Genomic DNA, 26,564 nt, shown 5'->3' with positions numbered 1-26,564 from the left:
CGGGAGTGGCCGGGACGGGCCGGGACAGCTGCCTTGGCGCGGGGCTCGCCTGGAATGCGGGCGCCGGCTGCGCGCCGCGACTTTTATGGCAAGTTGCAGTCGGCGGAGCCGCAGCCGCGGCCGCAGCCAAGGGGCGCTCGGCAGCCGCCAGCGCTCCCCGCCCGCCCGCCGGGACCAGAGCGAGCCGCAGCCAAGGGGCAGCGCGCCCAGGTAAGAGCCGCTCCGCCGGCGCCGGGAGGGAGGAGAAGGGGCCGGGGCAGGCTCCTCCGGCCTCGACGGGAGACCCCCGGCCGGGCGCCGCATTCCCCCAGCCCCGCCGAGCAGGGAGAAGCGGCTGCCCCCTCACGCCGCCCTCAGCCCGGCGCCTGGCGTAGGACCCGGGGCGGGCAGGGGGGGAAACGCGGCACAGCAGCGAGGGTCGGGGCCGAGGGGCGGCTGAGGGGCGGCTGAGGGGCGGCGGCGAGCCCCGTGGCAGCCCCGCGGGCTCCAGGCGCGGTTGGAGACGGCAGCGGGGCGCTGAGGGCCCTCGGCTCGTCCCGCGCCCTGAGGGGGCGCCGTGAGGCGGCCTGGCGGGCGGCGCCCGCGGCGCTTGGCGAGAGATCCGTGCCCGGGTGTGCCTCAGGTAATCAGGGGCTTCTGGTAGCGGAGTCGTTTGTTAAAGCGTTCCCCGGAGCGTTGTGCTGGGCTGGGAATTGGTCAGCAAGTGGCTGCGTGCTGCATGCTTAGCGCTGTCTGCCGTAGCTCCCGGACCTTAGCAGGTCGCTTGGAAAAATGCCCCGTGTAATGAAGTTGGGAAATAATAATTAGTCTTCGAGGAGGGCCAAGCGCGTTAAGGACTGCACAGTAATACACGAGGCTGTCTAGTTTACACAGAACGCAGGAGAAATGCAAGAACCAGGTGGGCAGTCCAAGACACACGCCTAAGAAACACTTTCTCTAAGTGCATCTGGAACATTTCAATGACCGTTTTCCTCGGTGAGGCAGCGAGACAAGCTGTAACTGCAGCGCTTGGATGTGCTGCTCTGAAACTCTTCATGAGGAACGGTGCCACGGCCGAGCTGGAGACGAGACCTGGAAGCTGGACGGGGCCAAACCGCGGTGAGGGTTCGTGTCTGGAGGAGCAGCTCGGCACCAGGAGGAGCAGCCACATTCCTCTGCGGAGGTACGGGTATGCAGCATGCCTGGCATGGCTGGGCTGCTCAGCTGGAGACCTGCACCGTGCAGGGGGAGCCGTGAGGATGATGGAGAAGTGGCGGATAGGCTGTCCGCTGTCTTCCAAGAAGGGAAGAAGCAAACTGCAATCAAACTTCACACCCGGGATTTTATCCCACATTTCAGTGTCCTGGCCTCCGCGGTCCCACCCGTGGCATCGGCACTGTTTCTCTTCAGCTGCTGGGATGCAATGGGAGTTGCAGGAGCTGTGGCATGGGGCGATGTACGCTGGTTTTTCTCTTGGGCATCTGTTTTCACAATTACTGCCCCCCACAACTAGGATCCCAAGCTATCTTATCTTGGGACGTGAAATTGGGGGTCAGAGGATTTCAACAGGGCTTCCCCCAGTCTCCCAGTCCACACTGCATTTGTTCTGGAGCATATGTGCCGATAATAGTACCCGAGGAGATTAAAGAATTGAGGCAGACCTCTTCCACAGAGAGGGGCTACTTTTTTTTTTTTTCTTTTTAGCACAGCAGTTGGACTGCCTGGCAGTGTCATGTGAAGAGTATTTATAGTTCTATAAATAGACATAGACAAAATAGTTTCTAATAAATAGATTTTGATAAGTGGCATAATATCTGCAAAGACTGTTCTGCTTTAATGGAAGACCTTTAGTGAACGTTGAAGTGCACAAAATTCAAGGATGGAGGAAAAGATTGTAGATGAAGTTGAATTACTTGGGTCAACTGTTGGTAAGCATTTTAGTCTTTGATAATAAAGACTTCATCAGTTAAATACAGCTGAGCAGAAGTAGTTTTATGTTCTTCAAAATGTAATGTTTAAGCAGCTGGTGTCAATTGTCATAACTTGTTGGCTTCAGTGGAGCTGACAGTTCATGCCAGTTCAGGATCTTCCTCTGTGCCTGATAATTTTAGTATCTGTAATTTAGTACAACAACTGGTAATGTCATACCAGACAAGTTGCAGTAAGGCCAGAAATGATGAGCATTGCTCTCTTTCCTCTCCTCTTTCCAGTTCTATTTCACATTTCTTTAAATACTTTAGCATTGTGGACTGTGTTTTCCTCTCCTGAAGTGCTTTGGCTGCAGGTAGTAAGTTTCCACGTCTCACAATATGGTTTTCTTATATAATGGAGTCTTCCCTGCAAGCAGATCACAAAGAGGAGACAGATGGTAACCGTAACTTAGACCGTGCTGCAGTGGGCTTATTTATAACTCGCAGTAGCCAGGAGGACAGCAGGGGGGCCTCCCGAAAGGAGGAATTGCAGAGCAACAAGACTTTTATTTTAAGTCCTGGCTTCGTACTCCTATCTGTAGAGAGTAGCATTTGGTTCAGGAAAACATTTGTATTTCTCTGCGTCTCATGTAACAATGTTAACTACTCCACTGGAGATCATGAGCTTCTAGTTTTTTATTATTTACTTTTGGGATTATTTTATTTGGTTAAAGCTGCACAACATTTTTTGATCAATTCTGGATGCCGTTCTCTTTTAAGAAATATAAATTAATTACATTTAAGGAGGTAGATTTTTGGGACTTCTGAGCTGTCAAAACTTTTGTGTCCTCTTAATGTTTTTTCTTCATTCATGTAGATTATCTTGCCTAAAGTAAGCTTTTAGGGGGTCTCTGTGAAAATTTAAAGTGTGATGATCATAGCAAATCAAGACATATCACACTGGAGGTGTTAGCTTACCCATTAACAGCATACAAATAAGATGCTTGAAAACACTTTTTTCTCTTTAAAGTCCCTAAACCCAGTGTATTTCTAATCTGTTGCCTAGTTTTCTAAGCATTATTGGCTTTGTATTTCACTTGAAACTTCTGAGAGATCACTCTCTGCATTACAGTCAAGCCACTCTAATAATGGTGTTTTCTCTTCCATGCAATTCCAGAAGTGGAACCATTGATCAAACGTTGGAGGCTGAATTTCCCTTCTAGGAGAATCCTGAAGCAGACCTTTTCGAAAGATGGAACTGCAGCCTAGCATTTTTAATACAAACATTAAAATATCTGACTTAACATTTCCTGAGATATTTGTTAATCATAGGGAAGGTAAAATGTGGAGGAAAAAAAAAGAGTGGTGCCAGGCGATGAGAGTGGATATGCAAAGAAAATCCAGCTAGTAACAATCTCAATTCACTTTTTGATCAGAGTTATGTTCAATGTTACAATCTGGGAACTTTCTGAGTGTGAAGCTTCAGTGAGGATCTTGTACAACATTTCCTGAGCCTTGCTGATCCTGGGAAGTGAAAGACTAGACTGAATCTTAAGATTTTTGACAGCTTCAGAGTAGGAGGACAAATCTCTTCTGAAGCACGTATATACACAAGTAGACCCTTGTTGCCTCAGAAAATAAGCATGACTTGTATTAGATGAATTCTGTGGGAAATTACTTACTACATAACAAGGAGATATATATATCTGCATACACAACGTAAAAATATAACTAGTTCCTTTCAACAGGGAATTTGTAGGAAGATACTATCTTATTTAAAAGTTGCTGTTGTTAGAAAATAGCATGTCAAAGTTTCTCGGGTTGGAAAATTTATTACCACGTACTCTGTGCAAGGCGATCAGCAGATGATGAGGGAGACACTTCCATGGCCCGTGGGTGTTAGGACTTCCCACGCAGGCTGCTCGAGGGGTCCCTGAGGCAAGGGCCTGCTGCTTTTCCTCTTGGAGGTGTAGGTGACATGGAGAGGGATGAGGGCATGGGCATGGCCAGTCTCATGTTTAGCAAAGCCCTACTGCCTTACATCCATATCTTCTAGCATCAAAGGCGGAGGTAGGATGACTTGCAGTTGCAAAATGTGCTGGAGCCAGCTGGCTAACCTTCAAGCACATTAACAGCTAGGTGAAGCCAACAAATTGGAGAGCACCCTGAAGTAATAGCCGAGATGGCAGTATTCCAAATGGCAGAGACCTATCTGCCATCTTGAAGGCCCACAACATGGTAGATTGGCACATTTTTGGAAGTTCAGGCAACGGGAGTTTGCAAGGAAAATTTCTTCCACTATTTGCACTTTTTAAGAAGATTTCAGATTTGTGTTTTGAGGGTAGGTCTCACTGCGTGCAACAATCTTGGTGACACTGTCAAGGTTTTCAGCTAATTAGAGCAGGTAATTAATCAAAAAGGTTCAAGGCAAAGTTGATCCAAAAGATCAAAAGCTAATTGTGATCTCAGACTCATAATCTGCTTTGTACGATGGATTCCACACAATAAATGAGTCAGGCTTTGGAATAGTTGCAGTTTTCAAGTGACTTTAAGATGAAGCCCTACAGATGGGGCATGCTGTTATGGGGGAGGTTAGCAATGCCTTCCCTGGAGCAGTTTAGGTGAAATGCAACCATCCCTTGTGAGGGATGAACTTTGGGACTTACTGTTCTGCTCCAGCTGTGCGTTAAGGCTAGGAGGTCTCCTATTCCCTGGGTACTCCAGTGCATGAATTGTACCAATGCATAAAGTTTGTTTTCTGATGGATTTGTGCAGTAAACCTTGTATTTAGCTTCTGTATTTTTAGAAGTCAGAGAGTTTAAACTAGTTTTAAGGTCATACTGATGACAGGGAGGATTTTACTCACACGTGTGAAGTAAGCTGAAGGCTTACAATGACATCCAAACGCAGTAGCACAGTACACAAATGCACATTAAAGCGTATAGGGACCTTGAGACCACAAGGGTGCTTGTAAAGTTATCTGCCTTTAGAGACACAACAGAACTTTAACATGCTGTTGCTGATCTGAAACAGTCTGAGTAGGTCCTAATGTTCAGTACCTCTGTGTTCGTGGCTTCCCAAGTGACAGGCTGAAATGCCTTGGATTCCTGTCAGTCCTCAGATGAGATGTTTGTCAGCTCCGACTGGGGGAGGAATGACTTTACATACTCAGTTGAAAAGGGACAGCTCTGTTGAAACTGAATTTGAAGAGTTTGGGATTTGTAAATCAAGGCAGGGCTTGGTAGCTGAACACTTGTTTCATATATTGTGACTGCTCTGGCTTGGAAAAACATCCCAAGATATCTACGAATCTCATTCATTCTGTATAGCTACAGCAGCACCATTGATGGCTTTGGTGTTTTGTTTGTTTGTTTTTGATTTTGTTTTTTTTTTTTTTTTGAAAAGCTAATACAAAGACAACTCCTAACGTTCATTATTTTTAACACCACATAAAAATTCCCATGTTTATAATTTGTTCATAATTAAGAATGAGAGAACTTCAAGCCTGTTAATTAAAGGCGGAATGCCCTGCTATTCCCATCTTGGCAAACGCCCCATGCAGTCATTTCATAGCATCATACTGGCTTTGAGCTAGGGCTGTGCCCAGCACTGGCTGGTGGGGGATGTCGGTTCAGCAATGTGCGGGGCATAGGAAGGTTTCTGAACTCATCCTGAACTCATTGCAAATTTGGGGCTTTCCTTAACACACCAGGAAAGGAGAGTCAGGAATAAGTTATTACACATTAAAAGTGAAGGAGATTCTGTTCCATGTCACCTAAAAATACTGAAGGTATAATTGAGCCATTAGCGTATTTTTTGTGATAAAACTTGTGATTAGTCATATAGTCCTATTCAAATAAGCTTTTTTACAGTTATCAGCTGTAATGTTCAACCTGATTCAGGAAACAAGTATTTTCTAGGAATTATTTCCTTATGTTTTTTCCAGTAATCTTTAAGTCTTAGCTACAAAGTTTCAGTCAATTTAGTGCCTGCTGAAAGACTTTTATTTTAAAACTTTTGCTGGAAGAACAATAAGTGAGATGTTCACATCACACCGTAGAGAACATGGATTGTTATTTGTTTTTCCAATGAGCACGAAGGCAGTGAGAACTAGTTGATACAATCAAAGCAGTTCTATGAAGCATCATTTTATAGGATCATACCGTGCAATTCAAATTAGGATTACAAAGTGCCCAATGTCTGTTGTTTAGGATACTTGCTATAGGATTGAATAAAACCAAAATAGAACCTGCCTGCTCCTATTACATCCCACTCAAATTCGGTTGATTCGTAAAATGGTGGTTTGGCCTCTAGAATAGGGAGTGCTACGCTTTTTGGTCACATGCCTCTGTGACATCGCACTTACGCTATCTTTAGTACTAGCTAATTTTTAGTAGCTCCTGAGATTTTTCTTTCTACTTAATACATGGTTTTTGTGTGGGATTCATCTAGCTGAATGATCTGATCCCAGGTTTGATCCCTCCAAAACTTCATACATATGGTATTGAAAATAAAAAGCAAAGAAAAAATGCTTTTTGGCTGACACAACAAAACTTTTTAAAATTATTAAATTTTTGGCTGTGATTTTTCTCATCTTGTTCAGGCTGATGTGAACAAAATTACCCATTACAACTATGCTTACATTATAAATGAATATTAAAGATTGGAAGATAACTAAGGAAATAGAAAACCCTTCTCATAGATTTATTCAGAACGTATTGATAAATACATTTCTTTATTACTGAACAGATCTGTGACGGCATAAGTGCAATAAAGATAATATTTTCTGTCCATTTTCTGGTGGAATACTTGTTAACATCACTGAAACCTTTATTACAGTTTACCACCTTTGTTGGCAATACTGAAAAAGAGATCAGAAATTGAGATCACACAGAGAAAAGCTGTCAAATTTTATACGTATGTAGTGTACATCCTGTATAAATTAGGGGCACATGTAGAATTGCTCTATTCCTTCCCATTTCGTCTTTTTCCTGAGCTGATGAAACCTCGTGGCCTCCTAGGAAGAACAAGCTGGACTGTCTTCAGCTTTGTCATTTCAGAGTAGATAGTGTGGAAAAAATGGCTGGCATGAGCCATGGGGGTTATCTAGATGAGGGATTGTCCTGACCCCAGGGGCAGAAAATTGCAGCCTGCAAGGTTATGCGCTTGCAGGTTCTGTCCCTGTCCTCCTCACACTTCATTTTTGGGACTTTGTTATATCCAGGTATAAAAATAATGAGTAATTGCATATAAAAGCAATGAGTAATTGACTTTTCAGAGGACATATGATCAGGATGCCTGCTAATGTAATTGTCTTTCATCATTCATTCCTTTGAGCTAATCTGAATGTAAAAATTAGTGAATAAATGAGACTTCACCATAAAGGAAAGTGTCAAATTAACAGCGATTAGTCATCAAGGCATGTTTATTTTCCATGGCTTTATTTTAAGCTTACAAATCAAAACCAGGTACCTGGGTTGCACAACTTTTAAGGAACAAATGACCATTTTGTCACACTGGGTCTAAAAAGCTGCTTTTAGCAGAGTGAAAGCTCAAACACTATCATAAATTCTTGCTCCATGAAACTGAACTACAGGGAAACCAGCAGTGAGGGCAGAGGATTGGGACAATCACCTCAGTTCAAGCCTTTGCTTTTCTTGTATTCAGGCCACTAAGCATGTCAAAGAAAGCACCTTTACATGGTTTTCACAGCACTGAGTTTACTAATGAATATAACTTCCTCCTGCATGTGTGAATGTGACTTGGGATTGACTGAACATCCTGTTGGTGTTGTGGCACATGGCGCTATTAGGCCCATACACAGTTTCTTATTATCTTTGTTCCCTTACCTATTTCTACCTCAAAAAATTAAGAGTTTTAGAAGGAAAGAAAATACCTCTCAGTTTTCTCAAAGTCAAAAGCTGTTTGTTAGCTGGAAGCTTGCCTCCCTTCTTGAAACAAGGAAAGCTCACCTACTTCTCTTTCTAAGTCTGAGCAAAGGCTTTGTGAAGCCCCAACACCCAGGATGGAGTATCGCTATTTCTTCAGTTACCGTTTCTCTGTTTTGTCACCCTGTAATGGAGCAGTTAGTGCTCACACAGAATTCTGCTGGGGAGGTTCACGTGGTGTGACTTAGGCAGGTAAGAAGAGTGGTAATGTTGGTAATAGCCTGGCATAGAAAAGCTAAAATGGGATTTAGGAACAGACTATAAATAAGAACTTATTTTTAAGTGTCATGAAATGCCCTGTTCTCAGTTCCTCTAACACACAGCTCCCCTTCCAGCAGAAAGCTCCTGTTCTAGCCTTTTTACCTCTAGCCTTTGAGTCCGTTTGCTTGCACCCCATGTAGCACATCAAGTGTTCAGGCTTGCCTGGGACTCTGGGCATTGGTACAGTACAGACAGCTACGGCACTGGAGTCATGTATGAACTTAGAATCATTAAAACTGTAACATTTTGCCTTAAACCTTACAAAAATGCCTTAAAATTTGTGGAGGAAATCTGTGTCTTATGCAGTGGTTCTTCAGCCTTCACAGGGTATGCAGCTCTCCTGCAGTCTCCTTCCATCCCTGCTTTCTTCCCTTCAGAGCTCCCACTGTAACGTCATTCCCTTCCTTCCATGGGAAGAAATAGTGGCCTTCATGCTGTCATTCTTCACTAATTCACTTTTCTGGTCCTTCTCAACTTTATCCCCATCTCCACCCTCTATGTTTTCCCTGCATAGTTTCAGCTTCTGTTGCGGCCATGTCTTGCCCAGAAGCCGTCCGTGCTCTGACAAAGAAAGAAGTTGCTCTCCCCTCAGTGTGGACTACAGCTTTTCACATTAGCAGGTAGTTGCTGAAGGCTTCTTATGGCTTGCTGTTTGTCCCGGGTAGCCTCACAATATAAGTTAGGTGTAAAACCTAGCTAAAGGCTAGGTACGGCTTTGCTACCCAAGTGCAAACTAGTGGGGAGATTGCCTTCCTCCCCCCAGCTCTGATAGGCTTGATTAAAAACCAAACCAAAAAAAACCAACTGTCTCAAACTTGAAGACCCTTCCCATTAGGTTTGCAATAACTATAGTGTAATTTAAAATTTGAAACGTTTTTCTCTTGAAAAATGCAGTGAGTGTTCCAGACACAATTAAATACAAGAAATAGTTTTTCTAAGGTATGTATGTGGTCTACCTAATGCGTTTCACAGCTTTTAGCACTTGTTATTCCTAGAATAGGAGAAGGGAAAGCATTATTCTGTATTCCTGTAATTGCTGAAGAGCTGAGAGTCACACAAGAGACCTCACACAGGCAGCAGATCCAGCTGCAGCTCTGAAATCCAGGTACGTTTGCCGCAGCCGCTGACCATCCATCCCCATCAGCCATGTAAGGCAAGGCAGCATCTCCAGGAGGCTGAGTTTTGGCCGGGGCGTTCAGCAGGCTTCTTGCAACCTGAGCTCGCTGGCTCGTACATCAGACCGAAGCAGAGCGGCAGAGGTGCAAAGCACATTCCTTTCTGCTAGCATGAGTATTGAGAAAAACAGTTTAATAACACACCAGCCAAGGCATCCAGAACTTGGCTTAGAGTTCTTTTTTTCTTTTTTTTTCCAAATGGAAATTAAAAACCAATATCTAGGATTATATAGAAGGGTTATGAGCATGAATAGTGAATCATAAGCTTGTTCTTTTAATTATTGGTGCATACTTAGAACCTATTCATGTCTTCAGGAGCCTCAAAGGACCAAATGAAATTGTGATACATCAGTTTCAGCCCTTGCAAACTTATTTACAGGAAAATGGTAAAAGTATCATTTAAAAGGAAAAGAATCTAACTATTACTTTTTCTTGCAGGTTTAAGGTAGAAACTTAAACATACCAGGTGCAGAGCGGAACACAGTAGCCATGAATGACATTGCACAGAAAACCGAGGTATGTACCAATTTTGAAGTAATCAAAGGAACATAGTAATTTACAATTGATGCTTGTAAAAAGAGTAATTATGAACAACTGCAAAAGACAATTATATTGTAAGTCTGGCTAGAATTGCTTTTATTTTAAGACACTAGAAGGGTACTTGAGAGTAGCTTAAGGAAGACCACCTGATTTGATAGAATGTGTGAAATACCTTCTTCTTGGTATTAAAATGAATGAAGAATGCAAAATAAACACAATAAAATATGAGGAAACTACATTTTGGGGGAAATTCAGAGCATAATTTACATCTAATTATAAAATTAGAATTTAATTATTCTATTTAAGTAATTAATTAGTATTAGGCAACATAAAATACTTCTTCTTATGCCTTGATTCACTGAATAACAGGAACAAAAGCAAATATATCATTACACCACCCACTGTTGGTTTAGGTTGAAAATATGAACCGCAAAATATTCTCAGCCAGTTTTCTCAGCGCTACTGTATTGACAGTATTTCTGTAGTGATTGCAGTAAAAAGAGAAAAATCTTCCTACTATTTCTGAAAAGTAGGTACTTCTCTTACTGTTTGGACACTGGCAGATTAAGCATTGGCAAAGAAGTGTCCGTTGGCTTTATCAGTAGCAGATTTCTGAAAGTCCAGTGATCTCGACACTTTATATTATAATATCACTGGACTTCTGAGTTTCTCTGAATATTAAAAAAGTTAAGTATATAACATATTGGAAGTTTTAAATGAACTAATAGTACCTTATGTATAACTACATTCGGATGCTGAAGTGTTGCAGAAAAACGCATGCATATTTTGTGTGTGTTTACTTTTTTTTTTTTAAGATGTGGTGCTAGGGGTAGAAAGACTTTTTGAATGTTTATGATTTCAAAGCAACAATAAAAATCTATATATAATTTTTAAATCCAGAAATTGAAAGTGTACATTTATGTAGTTCTTATACTTAGTTGTGAAATCAGTATTCATTACAGTTACTCGTAGTCTAATACAATGCTAAATGTTTGGGATATTTTCGTGTTTATTATTGTTTAGTTACAAATACTTAATAGATGATGGCTAGTGTCACAGAGTTCGTAATCCCAAATGTACTTTTATGTTCTTACATTCTTTCTAATCCAATCTGTCTATTTCTGTTCATCTGTTTCAACTTTCTTTTTCTTATCTTCATTTCTTCTGTATCTTCACAAGATTCTGCTTTCTTCATCTAAACCCGTCCAAAAATCCTATGTGCCCAAGCTTCACAAGGGTGATGTAAAGGATAAATTTGAAGCTATGCAGAAAGCAAGGGAAGAAAGAAATCAAAGGAGATCTAGAGATGAAAAGCAAAGAAGAAAAGAACAATATGTTAGAGAGAGAGAATGGAACAGGAGAAAGCAGGAGGTTATTTTCTTTGCAAATATTTTGTGTTATTTTGATATTGAATATTATATGTGAAAATCTTTTCACATTATTTTAATATAACAATGTTGGAATTTTATTTAAGATATAAAGACAGTTTACTTTGTTTTTCATCGACTAGATGAAAGAACTGCTTGCATCTGATGATGATGATGACACGAAATCATCTAAGATGGACAAGGGTTATGTTCCAAAGCTAATAGGTAAGAGAGGCCCAAACTTAAAGGCGACATAATTAATTACATAAGTATTATATCTAGCTCCTGAATTGTGTATTTCATATTCACAGGAACTGTTAAAGGCAAGTTTGAAGAAATGGAGAAGCAAAGGCAAGAAGAAGAAAGAAAAAGAACAGAAGAAGAAAGAAAGCGCAGAATTGAACAAGATATGATTGAGAAAAGAAAAATTCAGAGAGAACTAGCAAAAAAAGCACAGGAGGTATGTTTATCTGATCAAAATAGGATATAATTGTAAACAAAGACAAAGAAGTTTTGTATTCATCAGCAGAAATAGTTGGTCTTAAGATTTTTGATAGTAGTGCTTTATATGGGAGATGCTGGATGGGATGGAAGTGGGGAAGTAAGTGAAGATAAAGGTTCTCTGAACAATCCTTAGGCTAATGATTTTGTTAAACGTGAGTCATAAGTAAGACCAGGCAGGCATAAATGTGGTAGGAATATGAAAAAGGCACAAATTTTGGTGTCATAGGCATGTAAGAGTTTATAGAATTTACTAATTTGAAAATGTTTTTTTCACCAACTCTTATTTTAGACAATTTTTGCTTCTAAATTAGTGAATACAGTTCAGTGATAGATAAACTGAGGCAAGCAAGATATATGAAAATTACATTGTGAGACCAAAATATGAAGATACAAATACTGTAAAAATCAAGAGTATTCAGATCATGTTTTATTCCATTGTCACTTTGTGAATTGTTATTGCATCTATATGTGAACAGACTCCAACATTTTTGATGCTTATAAAGCAAATTTTGTCTTTTGTAAAATTTTGCACTGGGGCATCGTATTCAATTCCTAAGTTTTATTCAGTGCTGCAAATACTGCAGTGAGAGTAAACATCTAAATGATAGACTAGATCTATAAGCAAATCTTTATTTAACAAAAAATCTAGGAATATTTAATTTAGGCTTTTTGGTTTTTAAACGTAAGAAAAGAAACAGTGCTCTAGGAGTCAGTTTTCAACCAGGATTTGGAGAGAATTATCTGCTAGGACTTCTAGCATTGTTAAATTTCCTGTTAAAAGTATGGTTTAATCTGTCATGTATTTAATTGACTGTGAAAGGCACTATGTTAGTTTTATACAGTAACATTATACTAAGAACCAATATGAAGCAAATACAATAGACTTTCTGCAGGGAGTTGATAGGAAGACAGTATCACTTAGAAATAATCGATAAGCTTGCTTCTTGCTTTTTTTTTTTTTTTTTTTTTAACACAATTACACATTTGTGGAATGCTCCCATGAAGAATGGACATCTAAAGCACTCTTCTTGGTTCATCACTGAAGCGTTAAGAATGCTTTAACATGCTTTCTGTATTTTCATGTTTTGATGTCATATTTCCTCTTTCTCACCTCGCTATCTATCTGAAGTATTCCAACAAAGGTTCAGTCTACCATCTCTGTGAATTTAAGTGCTACATACATACCACTGATACAAAAAGAATTTCCAGTTCTTTGTTTGCAAATCTAAGGCAAAGAGCCAAAGTAATGTAATCATATGAAATTCTCATTTAATAGATTGATGACTTAAACAATACGGGAAGTGAATCAGCAGCAGAGGTAATCGGATTTTTTTTAAAAGAAATGTTCACCTACATTTTTATTCACTTTGTTTTATTATTGTAATATGGGCTGGGAAAAGTTAGAAAAGGGCACATGTACTTAATTATAATTCACCAAGGAGCTAAGAAAATTTAAAGCATACAGTAGTGTATATATGCACTTGAAGTTAATTTATTTAAGTTTGAAATAGAGTCTGAACTGTGAATAATTTGTGATTAGGAGAGTGAAGAGCACCTCAAATGTAAATACTGAAAGCCACCAGAATGATCTGAGGCACACTGGCAATGATATTCTAAGTCCTCTGGCTTTGGAAAGTATCATCATAAAGCTCTTTGCCTTAAGCTTGACATTAAAACGGGATTCTGTCAGTATACAGATGTTTGAACACTGCAGTCAATTGCTTAGTCTTTTTTTCTTTTTTGAATGGGCTAATTTAACGTATGGGTTTGGATTTTACGTCTTGCAAATAAGCATTTAATTTTAAAGAGGTCCTATCATCTGTCACTAACAAAAGAAAGTCACGTTCCTACTACAGTTTAAAAAACAAACTAACATTACTTTTAAGTTATTTGACAGTATCCTTGTTAATCATGGTATTTTGTTAAAAAAACAACCTTGGGTAAAGCATATTTTGGCAAATAAGTTGTGAAAGTAATTTTGAAGCAGCAGCATCCTTCAAAAACAAAATAGTCTGCTTGGAAAATTACCTATTTCTAGAACTACTAGCTTATTCCAACCACAGTATATCCTTTACATAGTAAATACAAGACTGGAAGTAGACTAACTACAATTTCTATGTATTCAAAATTTAATTTGTTCTTATCCAAACCATGAATATTTATAACTAATAGTTAATGAAATTATGTAAATTCAATTAGAAGTAATTAAAGAGTTTGCCAGCAGTTATGGTGAAAATATAATTCAGTCTTGATGTTCTCTAGATATTACAAGGAAATTAGCAACTGTCACAAGTAGTTTATTCTTGTTAATATAAGTAATTCTTTTGGAAGCTTTGGTTCACACAGGTAAAAACAACAGTTTGATTAAGAAATAAGTCTGCCCAGAAGTCAAGCTTTACAAAAATATAATAAATATCTTTTTGGACAGGAAGGGGATGATTCACTGCTGGTAACAGTAGTGCCTGTAAAACCCACCAAAACACCTGGGAAGAAGAAAATAAACTTTGAAAACACAGGAAAAGAAAGAGTAGAACAAAAAGACAGACAGGATGAAGACATGAAGCTAAAATACGAGGAACAAAAACAATTCCTTAAGGAAACCAAGTGCCTTTCATTTGTCATGGTAAACTACTTATCTAAAAATACCTAAGAAATAAGTATGTATTATTTAAAATGTAACTATTTAATTTTTCTTGCACAGGGTGAAAATCAAGACAATGAATCACAAGAGCCTCTGTCTCCTGGTAAGCTGAAAGTAACATTTGAAGAACTTGAAAGACAGAGACAGGAAAATCAAAGGCGGCAAGCAGAGGTAGAAGCAAAACAGCGTTTAGAAGAGGAAAAACGCGCCTTTGAAGAAGCTAGACAGCGAATGGTAAATTTGTGTTTCATATGTATTGTTACAGAATTTTCATAGACGATATGTCTTTACGTTCTCTCCTGTATCTGATTCTTATTTTCCTTACTGCTTAACTTTATTTCAAGCTGAAAATTGTATCACTGCAAATTTTTTAAATATATGTTTCTGATCTTAGTTCTAATTCAGTAACCATCCTGGCGTAATTCTCTAGACATTTTTAGTAAAAACAGGAAATTTCTGTGTTTTGAATTTGTCAGCAATCTTACTAGTTTTCATATCAGCTTTAGTACCTTAAGCTGTAAATCCTCAAGAAGAAAACTAGTTGTCTGTTTTCATCTTTAATATTACTTCATACATCTCAGTAACCAATTTTTATGAAAATGTTCAGTAGTAACAGACTACTATTTCTTGTTCCCGTACTTGTTTGAGAAATATGATAGATAAGAAGGAAGTGTAAATATAAATGACCATTCTTGGACAAACAAAATCACTATATTGACTATATTTCAGGAACATTCCAGAAATTAATATGCAAGGGAAAACAAACCGACCCCACAGAACATCCAGAAAGCTGAAACACTGAAATTCCCAACTGGTCCAAACAGAGGGCTCTAGGTTTCGGCAGATCCCAAAATCATAGTTTACACCCCTTCCTCCCACCCACCCCGAAAAATCACCTAACTTTCCACTAGTTTCTAGTGGATACTAGTGAAGATGAAGAAGAAAGAAAATGAAGGAGAGAGAACTTTGTGAAGTTACTGTAGCATTTCTAATTGAAGTTTTGTTCACATTTCTGACCCCTCAATATCTGCATTTATTAACCAAGTAATATAACTGTGACAACTGAATTTACAGATTCAATAGAAAAACAAGACACCCCCATGGTCTTTTTCTACCATGCAGTTTTATCAATGGTTGTCCAAATTTGAAGTCAAAAGTTTTCTTAAAGGAACAGTTCAGAAGTTGAGTTCCTTCAATTCTTTCTTTTACCCTACGAATTCCAAATAAAAGATTCCTGTAACTCCCCCAACATACCAGTCCCTGGTCTGCTTGTAGTAAGCAGATAGCTGGATACTCTGAGAGTTCCCAGTCAATTTCCACCATTAACAAATTAAGTACTCCACGACATATTCTGAAGATAGTTAATTCTTTTGTTCTTGATTGCAGTTTGCAAACCATAGGCTTCTCTTTGTGGATAGTATTTACTGGAGACAAGCTATAGTGAAGAATTTCACTTCCCTTTCTTCAGTGATGATTAAATGCCTAAAAAGAAAAGAAACAAAAATGTCAGTCTGGATTAAAACAAAATGTTATTTAGTTTAGTTTTGCTATAAGACTTCAACATTTTGTAAACTGATACATGTATTGGTGGAAATAATTTATACGTAAGTAACATGATGGCATAAAGCTCCATGAAAATGATGTGAAGAAAGAGAATAGGGAGTGAGTGTTCACAGTAAATAATCCAACCCTGAAACCACAAAATAGATACTTAATTGTTTAGCCTTTTCCTGATAACACATTGTACTTCAAATTACACCTTCAAGTGATTTAAAAAAATTACAGAAGTTAAATACGTGATTCTGAAATACATTTCCCTTCTCCCTCCCCTGGTTCAAACCAAGCTTAAAAGGTTTCTTATAGGAACCAAACCAATGATATATTTTTCTTCCTCCAGGAGAAGAAAGCATTTATGAAAGATCAGAATAGAATTAATGGAGCATTTACTATGCAAAGTATTTTTATGTTTGGATAAGGTATTTATTTTTTTCCTATTCCTGTTCTCTAAAGATAAATGAAGGTGATGATGATGAATCTGAAAATTCTGGTAAAGAATTCCGTCCTGGTAAACTTAGGCTCAGTTTTGAGGAGATGGAAAGACAGAGGAGAGAAGAAGAAAAGAGGAAAGCAGAACAAGATGCAAGACGACGCATAGAAGAAGAGAAACGGGCATTTGCTGAAGCAAGGAAGAACATGGTATGGCACGTTGTTTAGTATTTAGTTATTTTAATATTTTACCTAAGTCTCCACACTGAACTAGAAAGCAGCTCCACAAAAAGCTTTAAATACAGAGTTAGGAATATGTTTTGACTCCTTCATTAATTAGCTCACCCCACTACCTTCTAATAGGTAGCTTACCAAAAATCACCACAGCACTATCCCTCCTCACAGAAACCCTAGAAAGCATTTCAAATAATTTAATCAAAACCAGATATTGTTTCCAACTGCTAGTATTATGCTACACGGAAAGCAAAAAGAATTCAGAAGGAGGCTCTTGTTCTCAGTAAGGTGGGGAGGAATTCCTGTTTCTTTAGCTCCACTTGCCCAAGTTAATCTCCCTGCATTTAAATAGAGTCCACCAATCAGCTCTTCCTTAAGTATAATTAATGCCAGGCTAGAAAAATGCTCAGTGCAAGTGCAAATTCTGTAGTTATCTGTGGCCTTTTAGGAAGAAAAAATGAAAAAGCTGAAGTCAGCTAACCAATGTTTTTATTGCATTTCATTACTTGTTCAGAGAAAACAAAAAAGGCAACTTGTGGAATTTACTGTTAGAACAGTTTTTAATATGGAACTTCGATCTGGAACAGATCCTTGTGACATGCAATGACCAAGACTGTATCAAAGATAAATTTTCAGGGAGCAAGGATTGACATACTGACCGAACCTGAAAGCAGAAACAGATGCCTAATTTCAGAGCGTGTCATACAAATCACTCAAAAAAACCAACCAAACAAAAAAAAAACAATCAGCACGGGGCTTTTCACACTATTCTTCACATTTCTTCCAATAACTTGAAGTTTCAGCATGCTTTTTGATAAAAGCCAGTTACTTACTGGTGGATGTTAGGAAACACAGTGTTAAATTAGACCATTACCAACTAAAATTGCAAGTACTGTTTGTTTCAAAATGAAGGTCAAGACATACCATGCAAAACTGTGGAACAACTTGCCCATCTGGCAGTCTCTATCTACATTCCCCTGTGTGGTTTTATTGGGAAAGAGTAACCGCATGCCTAATAAAATTATTTTCTTCATAATTCAAAGCAATGTTTGTGAGGCAAATTAAAGCTTTGTATGACTATTAATACTGCTAGCAGTGCTCCCTCTGCCTGAGAAGTGGGCCAAAGACGAGACCTCTACTCAAAAATTTTCCAGAGAAATCACAACAAAGTTATACTTGATATTGTACTGGTAAGTGATTACATAAAATAATGTCTGTGGTCTGTCCACACCTCCAAAGAGGGAACACAGGACCTTAAACCTGAAAAAAAAGGAAAAGGAGTGCTACTGGACTTCTGCCATTACAATCGTTATGAAAAGTCGGCAGACAATTCAAAGAAAGCAAGAAAAAAAAAAAAACCCACATGCTGCCCTTCTGTTTTTTATTGCTTTCTTGTGAACAGCCTTTTTCTGTCTCAATGTAACAAGAACTTAGCTTCAGTGTCCAGGCCAGAAAAAACAGAGTTTAATCCATTAGATGTTTAATCCATTAGATGCAGCACAGGCTGAAACTGCACTGTAACAGCAGAGAGTAAAGAAGTTCAGTAGTCTAAAAAATTAACTGAAAACGTTTTCAGCATATGTGTGTTTGGAATTTTTCTGTTAATTAGCGTCCTGAATATGAGTACTACATTTTTTTTTTTTAACCTTTAATAGAAAATGTAAGCCCATGCTTTCCTTGTTTTCCACACCTACACAATATAACAGCAATGCACAGATGTGCTTTTAAGCATTTGAAGAAGTCATCTCTTTCAGAAGTACTAAAACCTCACATTCATTTTTAAGCATTTAAATTTAGTTATTTAAGAACCTTCTTCACGTTTATTCATTTTAATTCCTTTTTGAAAAAAAATCACAAACAGAAGTAGGAACACTGCTGCTAGAAAGCACAAAAGCTACCTTCTTTTGCAAGGATCTCCCTATTTTACATTTTCTTCTACTACATTTATATTTTGACGCTTTCCACCATCAACTCGATCCCTTTTGGACTGAAGCATTTTGCTTTCTTCACTGTTGTTCTCTTTCCATTAGTGACTGCATAAAGAACCTGTCTCAGTATGAACAAAAAGCCATTCTACTTTGTATCAATCAGCATTGCCCATTGAAAATTGGCTGGCTGAACTGCAAACTATTGCTCATACAGGACTGTTTCCCACCCCTATCTGTTCCCAATTTGTAGAAAAAAACAAACCAAACCAAACCATGGTCTCACCTCACAAAACATAGCTAAAATATTTACTGAACAAGGGTTTTATGTAACACACAATTCAGCTTTTTCCCTGTGTTTTTTAACCAGGAATAAGCTCACTTACAGTCTTTTCATAGCTTACTGATTCAGATGCACATATGCATCTCATTGCTTATATGCACAGCCTTTTTTTTTTTAATTCATACATACACACATTAATAAATTTTGAATTAGTGCTTCTTCTATTCACTTAGGTTCTGTATCATCTTGAAGTGATAACCATATGAACTAATATAACATCAGAGAGATTGACATTTCTTTACTGACTTAGATGTAATTATCTTCTAAAAAACACGCAGCTAGCTATGCATCGCCTCACTAAAACAAATAGTTTACAGCTTCATTTTTTGACTCTGCTTCTCCATGACAATTTCTACAAATGAGCTTGTATTATGCAAAACGAATGAGGAATGGAAGGAATGGTAGGGCAGAAGTCCAACTGCAAGCTAACTGAGGAAAAAAATCTGAAAGAAACCTATAGTGACTGAGAGTTTTTGAGTGGGATTAGGCCAGAAAAAACTATTGAAAGAGCTGTGGCAAATAAAAACAGGTATGGGCAAAGTATGTCAAGAACTAAGGTATGAACTGAGATAGTACAAACACCAGTAAAAGGTGCAAGTTACAATGGCAGCAAGGAGTAATAAAGGAAAAAGGGAGTGCTAAAACATCTTTTCAAAAACATTTGTTTGTTTCTTTATAAAGCTAGTTAAAACACTTTCTCAAATGAAAGTTTGTCTTCCATAATCCTTTCTAGAATTTAGTTGATGGCTGTTAGGAATGCCTAGAATTTAAGGCACATCGGACTCTGCAACCTTTACCACAAGACTTCAAACAAGCACTGACTAAATAGTGCCAAAAGCCACATCTTCATGCAGGTCTACATCAGTATTTGACCTCTCACACATCTGTCTTCAGACTGCTCTCGTTGAGACAATCTCTGTTAATGTGACCGAAGTTTACATAGCTACACATACAAACTTTTTTTTTTTTTTTTTAATAATCAAGAAGATATTTTAAAAATCTTCCTGTGTAACTGACTGTCATGCTACCTGGCCATTTTTGTAACATACCACTCAATGTCTTCGTACTGCTATGCTTTAACAAATTCAGTCTGATCAAATATTTGGTCTTATACTTCTTGCTTCTGGAAGCAATAAAAAAATGCCTTTCTGGGGCCCTGATATCCTCTTAGGAATGGGTCCAAAAAATAAGCAATCTGCTCACACAGAATGACCATCAAAGCCCAGCCCTACGGTGTAGCCTGGGAAAAGGACAGGAAAAGAAGGAAACCCTTGCTGCAATGAATTGGCAACATGATTTAGTATCTTCAGTTTGTGCGTAAGAGTTTCTTGGAGAAAATTCTGTTCAGGTATGCTTATTAGGAATACTAGTATTATTGGAGCTTAAGAACAGAAATATAATGCAGTTTGCCTAGAAGGAAGATTAAAAGTACTTTAGTGTTAAGGGCAATGGCGTTTAAACACAAACACTTCATAGGACAGTCTGAAATAAACAGGAATGAATCATTTCAGGTCCCCAAGCTGCATTTAGAGGACATCCTCTCCCATTTAAAACACCTTTAGCTTCATTATAAAAGCTTAGCACTGTAATAAGAAAGGGCTGAAGTCAAACAACGACAAAAAACTACGTGTTTTTCCCAAACTCCATTCTTCCCAAAACATTAGAGCAATACCTATGCCTAATGCCTATATATTACATCTTACTGCTCTGTGGCAGGCGTGGCAAAATACTTGGTTATCTTCAAGCATTAGAAATGTCTGAGCAACACTGTGATTTCATCACAAGTTCCTTCAGGATGTATCATTAATGGTCTGAATTTCCAGCAGGTGCTGGATGATGAATCACCAGAAATGTTTAAAACATTTTCTCAAGAATCTCTCATACCTGGTAAACTGGAAATTAATTTTGAGGAAATGCTGAGACAAAAAATGGAAGAAGAAAAGAGACGCACAGAGGAAGAGCGTAGGCAAAAACTGGAAATGGAAAAGCAAGAATTTCAACAGTTAAGACAAGAAATGGGAGAGGTTTGTATACTAAAAGATACGTTAGGCATGTTCTGAATAAAAATATAATGGATCACTTCAGTTAACAGAATTTTGATGTTTAAGATTGTAACTGAAAACTGAAAAAGGGATTTTCAATCCATACTTTTTGTATTCTGTTTAAAGATTGAAAAACAGAAAAACATCCTTTTATAACATTATAAGATACATATTTGTAATCACTAATCTACCAGGAAAACTTTAAAAGGGTTTGAAGACTGTCACAGTTGATTTTAAGAATCTCACACAAAATTTGCCTTGCATACCAGATGACTAGAACACCACATTCATGAACTCTACACTTCAATTTGATTTGGTTGTGGGTGGTAATTTTAATTCCCTTTTGAATATTAGTTTTTTATTTGTTTGTTTTTTGTAAGCAAAGCAAGAGCGAGTAGTAAAGGCTCCAGCTTGTGAATTTTTCAAGTAAATTTTGGATTACATTTTGGGGAAGAAGGGAGACAGGGATATCCAACTGAAATGCATATACATTCTTATTGCCATCAGAGGTCATAAAGGGAGGATGTAAAATATAAACCATTACAGCATCAGACATGGTTCAACTACAGGATCCAGAACTGTCACTTTTCCAGCCATGACATCCTGACATTTGCTTTTTCTGCATTAAAAAAATCTAGCTATAACTTTAACAGAGTAGCTGTATTTTAGAAAACTATTTCATAAGACATTGCAAGTAAGTCAGGGAGGTGAATTACAGATCAAGGATAACTTTGAGATTATTATATTGTTAGGTATCTGATTTTCTTAGTCTCTAAAGGGTGGTTTATTGAGAGCAATTCTTTAACAAAAAGTGCATTCAAGCAAAGCCAGAGAAGATATTTTAAAATCTGTATCTAGTTTAAAGGTGCTACAAACTCAGTGATCTTGATCACACTGATAAAAAAAATTAGAAGGAAAAGGTCACTGTGTTGATTTCAAGTAACTCCAACCTAAAAGAATTGTTCAAGTATATTAAGTTACACAACCTGTGGGGAGAACAGGTAGTAAAAAACAACCAGAGTATTTTCCATCTTACATGTTCTGTTATTTCTGAACAGCTGGAAGAAGAGTCTGAAACTTTTGAGCTAAGCAAAGAATACGAAGAATTAATAAAGCTAAAAAGAAGTGGTTCTATTCAGGCAAAGAACTTGAAAAGCAAGTTTGAAAAAATAGGACAATTGTCTCAAGAAGAAATACAGAAGAAGATTGAAGAAGAACGAGCTAAGAGAAGAGCAATGGATGAAGAAATAAGAGAAAGGGAAGCTGAAAAATTTCAAGAGGTAAGTTGAACTCTGTATATGTTAATGATTTACTTAACTAGCACACTTACGATACTGGCCAATACTGCTGCTTTCATCAAAAGTTGTATTTCCAAAATGATTCTGTCCCTACTTTCCTATTGCTTCATTTGGATGTATGAGGAACTCTCACTCCAGCATCTCTAAAAGAAACAGCACCAGTTCACTATCAGTCATGTACTCCAGCAGAGATCTGATTTGCTGCTCAGTCTTCGAATTAGCATCTTAATAACCTGAAACCTGACAGTCTGAGGGGTTGGAACATTCATGTTTTAGAGTGTGTTCTATTAACGGTCAGATGAGTTGCTTCTCCTTCTGAACTCTTAATTCATTTGCCATCATAAAAATTAAAACCAAATAAAAACCCTAGTACCATTTGGAGATTAAGTACTTGCCCTTTTTGATCAGAGAGAGGATTTTCATTCGTTAAAGCAGGGAAGGACGCCTACTTATATATGCTTCCAGCTGGAATCACTGCATTTTATTTTCCAAAGGAGGAAAACCAGAAATGAAGCTTTCAGTCTGACCTATGTATCAATACAACCCTGTAACCCAAAACACCAACAGGAGCAGCTTTCACCACAATCACGGGGCAGTACAGGAGACTCCTAACAGTAGTAATCCTTATCTGAGCCTCATTCCGAGGTTCATACCTAGTGTAGTCAGCCACTTCAGTATCAGCTCAAAACCTTTTATTTTTAAGCTTTTCATTTAATGAGTTACACTGTAACATTCCTATGAGGTCAGCCTGCAGTGTTGAAGGCACAACACCATTGCATACAAGTGACTAAAGACTTACCATAGCAAGGCAGTATTCAACTTCTAAAGATTTTAATGTATAAAACATTTTTTTCTAATACTTTTGAAATTACTTCTCCAAGTATTTTGCCTTTCTAATCTCCCTTCCACCATCTACCTTCTGAAAGTTTACTAAGCTGGTTGTTTCCATAAAGGGAGCACAAACCCAGCTAACCACTAGGAGACAAAAACAATCCACAGAAGAGACATGAGACTTCATTGGAAAGCCTGCTGTTCAAGATCACAAAGCAAAAGGTGAAGTAGCTCAAACGGGAGAAGACCTTGTACAACCTAATCAACAGTGACTTCCAAGAAACCAGATTTCATACAGCAGTGTGAGAGAAGAGGCCATGTAATGTGACAGAAAAAGAAAGCAAATGGTCCAATGGTCATGTTTTTGTACTTCATGGATTCTTGCAGAAGGTAGAATTTTTCCTTAGACAGGAATATGGAGAATCATAGCATAGGTCCAATAGGACTTCTTTTCCTTGTCCAGAAGGAAGAAAACTAAATGCTTTATGACTAGCAGTAGAGAAAAAACAAAATGACCAAACAAAAAAAAAGCGTGCATACAAAAATGCATGAAAGTTGTGAAAAAGCCTGAGCATTCTTCTTGAAGAAAGAAGAAACGTAATAAAGATCAGCGTCCTTTCTCAAAACAAGAAAGGACGTGTACTTAGGAAGGCCCTCTGTAATACTTTTACATTGCTCCCCAGTATAAAAATGTAAACCCCAAGTGTGCAGTGGGTATAAGGGACAATTCACCAAGGGACAGTTCTTACAACCGTGAAGACATTTTTCAAAAACCCTGCATTTTTTCCCTTATGTTATTTAGTTTACTAAGCTTTTAGTTAATCATCTCTTCTGTATTTAACAAAGTTACAGTTGCATCCAAAACAATTATTTGCAGCGTTATTACTACATACTTCTGACATAGAGCCATCAAGAGTGGGACATTATAGAAAACTTATCTGAATTCACAGTACAGAATTGTACATGTGCATCCCAACATTCCTTGAATCCATACCTTACAGAATTAGTGTCATGAAACTGTTTTAAAAAACCTTCTCACTAAAATATTAGACTAGAGGTGTTTTTTCTTTTTTTTTTTTTAAATAGAAATTACTACCTCAGAGCCTGGGATGTTATTATTAAGACTTCATTTTAAATCCAACATTAAACAAAACTGGGAGGGTAAAAAAAAACAACAGGACTCTGGCTTTGCTCAGTTAAAAAGAATTGCGCTACAAAACTAGTGCTATTGTTATAACTGTTGAAAAGGTAATAAATGAGTAAGTCCTATTTTTTATTTTTCAAGGATGATGAAGTAGATGTGAGACCAGCCAAGAAATCTGAGGCTCCATTTACTCATAAAGTAAACATGAAGGCACGTTTTGAGCAAATGGCAAGAGCCAGGCAAGAAGAAGAACAGAGGAGAATTGAAGAACAAAAATTACTACGCATGCAATTTGAACAAAAAGAAATTGATGCTGCTTTACAGAAGGTAGAGATTACAAAGTACCTTTTCTTCAGTCCTACATGTCATTTAACTTAGCATCTGATTACCATTGATGGCAACACTGCCAGAAGTATAAAAGGAACATTATACTTAACAGCTGCTGTGAATTGCTGCAATAATGTATAATTGCTTTTGGTGTTTTCTTATTCTTGAAGAGTATGAGAAGTGTACTGCAAAAAAAGTGCAGTTTCCTTTGAATGTTCTGAAAATGGAATCTATATTCATGCCTGTATTTCCCTCCCTAGATTCTAGCCTCATTAAAATCAAATTTCCACAGCATTTACTATCTGTTCCATATCCAGACTCAGTGCCCTTGCTATCTAGTAAGGATAGGCGTGGCATTTCCCCTTCTCAAAAACATGATAGCTTTTCTGTAGACAAATACATATGACTAGCAGTCATGCTGCTATTGCTACTTTAAATGCTCTAAATTGGATTATTTTCAAACAGAAAAGGGAAGAGGAAGAAGATGATGATGGAAGCATTATTAATGGTTCTGCTTGTGAAGATGAGGAAGATCAAGCTCGATCTGGAGCTCCTTGGTTCAAGAAGTCACTAAAAAACACATCAGTTGTTGATGGCGAGCCAGTGAGATTTACAGTTAAAATTACTGGAGAACCAAAACCTCAAGTCACATGGTGGTTTGAGGGGGAAATGTTGCAGGACTCTGAGGACTATCAATATATTGAAAGAGGAGAAACTTATTGCCTTTATTTGCCAGAAACCTTCCCAGAAGATGAAGGTGAATATATGTGTAAAGCAGTCAACAATAGAGGCACATCTGCTAGCACCTGTATTCTCACCATTGAAAGTAAGAGTTAGTTTTTAAATTCACTTAATTCTCAAATACTCTTCTTGCATCTTTCCTATTATGAAGATCTATTAATCTCTTTCTCTTAACCCTTTTTATTTTCTAGCTGATGACTACTAATGCTCTACTTTAGCTGGAATCTTTCTTCCCCTCAAAACTTTCTTACTGCATCATCTCTTTCTCTGATGGGGCCAACTAAAGAAAGCAAGGATACGCATTGATTTGTCATTCCTGCATCAGATAAGAATAACCTTCAAACTGTGTGAGCGTCCAGGTTCCTTGCTCAATATGAAATTTAGTACTGAAGGTTAAAAAGAAGGAATCAATGTTAAGAACTAAAAGGAAAAACTGAATAATAGTGCTCCCACATTTGAAGACCAACTGTTGTGTAATAGTATAAAGCTAAATACACAATCTGGAAACTTGTGTAGTAGTGTAAATCTACTGGTATATTTTGCATGAACAGTAAATATTTAAGCTGTTTTACTTTATCCCAGAAGCATAGAACTGGCAAAAGGAAATACTTATCAGTGATTTTTCAAAAACCCCAGTGTAATATTTTTAAACAATAAAAGATTACATAACTGCTAACCTTTGTGGGTTTATTTCAAAGATCATTAGCTCTTTTATTATTATTCTTTTTTAAAAGCAGACTTGCATTTAAACTGTTAGGCTCATATCAACCTATGCAGTTGGTTATCCAAAAACTAAAAGCAGTCTCAGTAAGGCTTTTAGTAGTCTTTACAATGCCAACATTTGCTTGCAGACAATCTAATTTTTCATTGCTTAAAATATATAGGACCAGTTGGTAAGAAAACATGAGCCGATCACAGTTAAGTTGATAGGAAGCAACTTTAAGAAAAATATTTTCAGGAAGCACATGAAGCTCATTTTCTCCACCTTCACTCTCTCTTGATGCAATGAATTTATTGCTGCATCTGTAAACATTGTCTGCTTAAGGCTAACATACTGTTTTTCTCTAAGATCTCTGATAGCAATGCTAATGCCATTGTGCTAACACCACGTGCATTTTTTCAGCTTAAGCTTGTCTAAGAGTTATTTTTACAAACAAGTCACATTTTAAATTGAAGAGCATGTGTAGAGCCTTAACGTAAGACGCAATCTGCAGCAAATTAAATTTATGCCATCATTTCAAAATGACTGAACAAAATTCTATTATGCTCAAACGCGATGACTGCTCTTTGTACAGTTACCTACTGAAAGTCATTCTTTTGCCTCAATAAAAGTTGTAAATTCAGAGACATCTTGAAAAAAAATGATAA

General features: G+C 37.9%; 3 protein-coding genes across 23 annotated transcripts in view; 2 read left to right on the top strand and 1 right to left on the bottom strand.

Moving 5' to 3' along the window:
• The window catches only part of MIGA1 (mitoguardin 1), a 46,402-nt gene extending 43,209 nt beyond the window's left edge, over nt 1-3,193 (top strand). The window contains exons 17-18 of the mRNA XM_048059030.2: nt 942-1,162; nt 3,067-3,193. The gene's annotated coding sequence lies outside the window, so the exon portion shown is untranslated. The remainder of the gene's footprint in view (nt 1-941; nt 1,163-3,066) is intronic.
• On the top strand, nt 52-25,872 carry NEXN (nexilin F-actin binding protein). Of its 9 annotated transcripts, none has more exons than XM_067001418.1 (14): nt 52-210; nt 9,712-9,789; nt 10,993-11,184; nt 11,324-11,405; nt 11,492-11,640; nt 12,961-13,002; nt 14,113-14,307; nt 14,386-14,559; nt 16,336-16,521; nt 20,637-20,837; nt 21,914-22,135; nt 24,270-24,455; nt 24,921-25,281; nt 25,388-25,872. In XM_067001418.1, the coding sequence occupies exons 2-14, from the start codon at nt 9,763-9,765 to the stop codon at nt 25,399-25,401; spliced, it is 2,031 nt and encodes a 676-aa protein (XP_066857519.1). In that variant the 5' UTR covers nt 52-210; nt 9,712-9,762; the 3' UTR covers nt 25,402-25,872. The 9 variants fall into 9 exon arrangements, with proteins under 9 accessions (XP_066857519.1, XP_047914896.1, XP_066857523.1 ...); XM_067001420.1 differs by having other exon boundaries at nt 53-210; nt 20,640-20,837; XM_067001419.1 differs by lacking the exon at nt 52-210 and adding an exon at nt 8,699-8,718.
• Nucleotides 12,238-26,564, bottom strand: part of FUBP1 (far upstream element binding protein 1) — a 39,783-nt gene continuing 25,456 nt past the window's right edge. For 11 of the 13 annotated variants that reach the window (XR_007161440.2, XR_007161441.2, XR_007161428.2 and 8 more), the window contains one exon: nt 12,238-15,807. Coding sequence is in view for 5 of the 13 variants with exons in the window: in XM_048058927.2 (XP_047914884.1) it covers nt 15,790-15,807 (18 nt within the window). In the remaining 8 variants the exon portion in view is untranslated. Of the gene's footprint in view, nt 15,808-22,185; nt 22,297-26,564 lie in introns of all 13 variants that reach the window. The other 2 variants (XR_007161430.2, XR_007161434.2) reach the window with 1 other exon arrangement.

This window comes from Anser cygnoides, chromosome 8 (genome assembly GCF_040182565.1).
Source record: "Anser cygnoides isolate HZ-2024a breed goose chromosome 8, Taihu_goose_T2T_genome, whole genome shotgun sequence".
NCBI classification, from domain to species: domain Eukaryota; kingdom Metazoa; phylum Chordata; class Aves; order Anseriformes; family Anatidae; genus Anser; species Anser cygnoides.
Note: the sequence above shows the minus strand (reverse complement) of the source record. Positions and strands in the feature narration are given on the sequence as shown.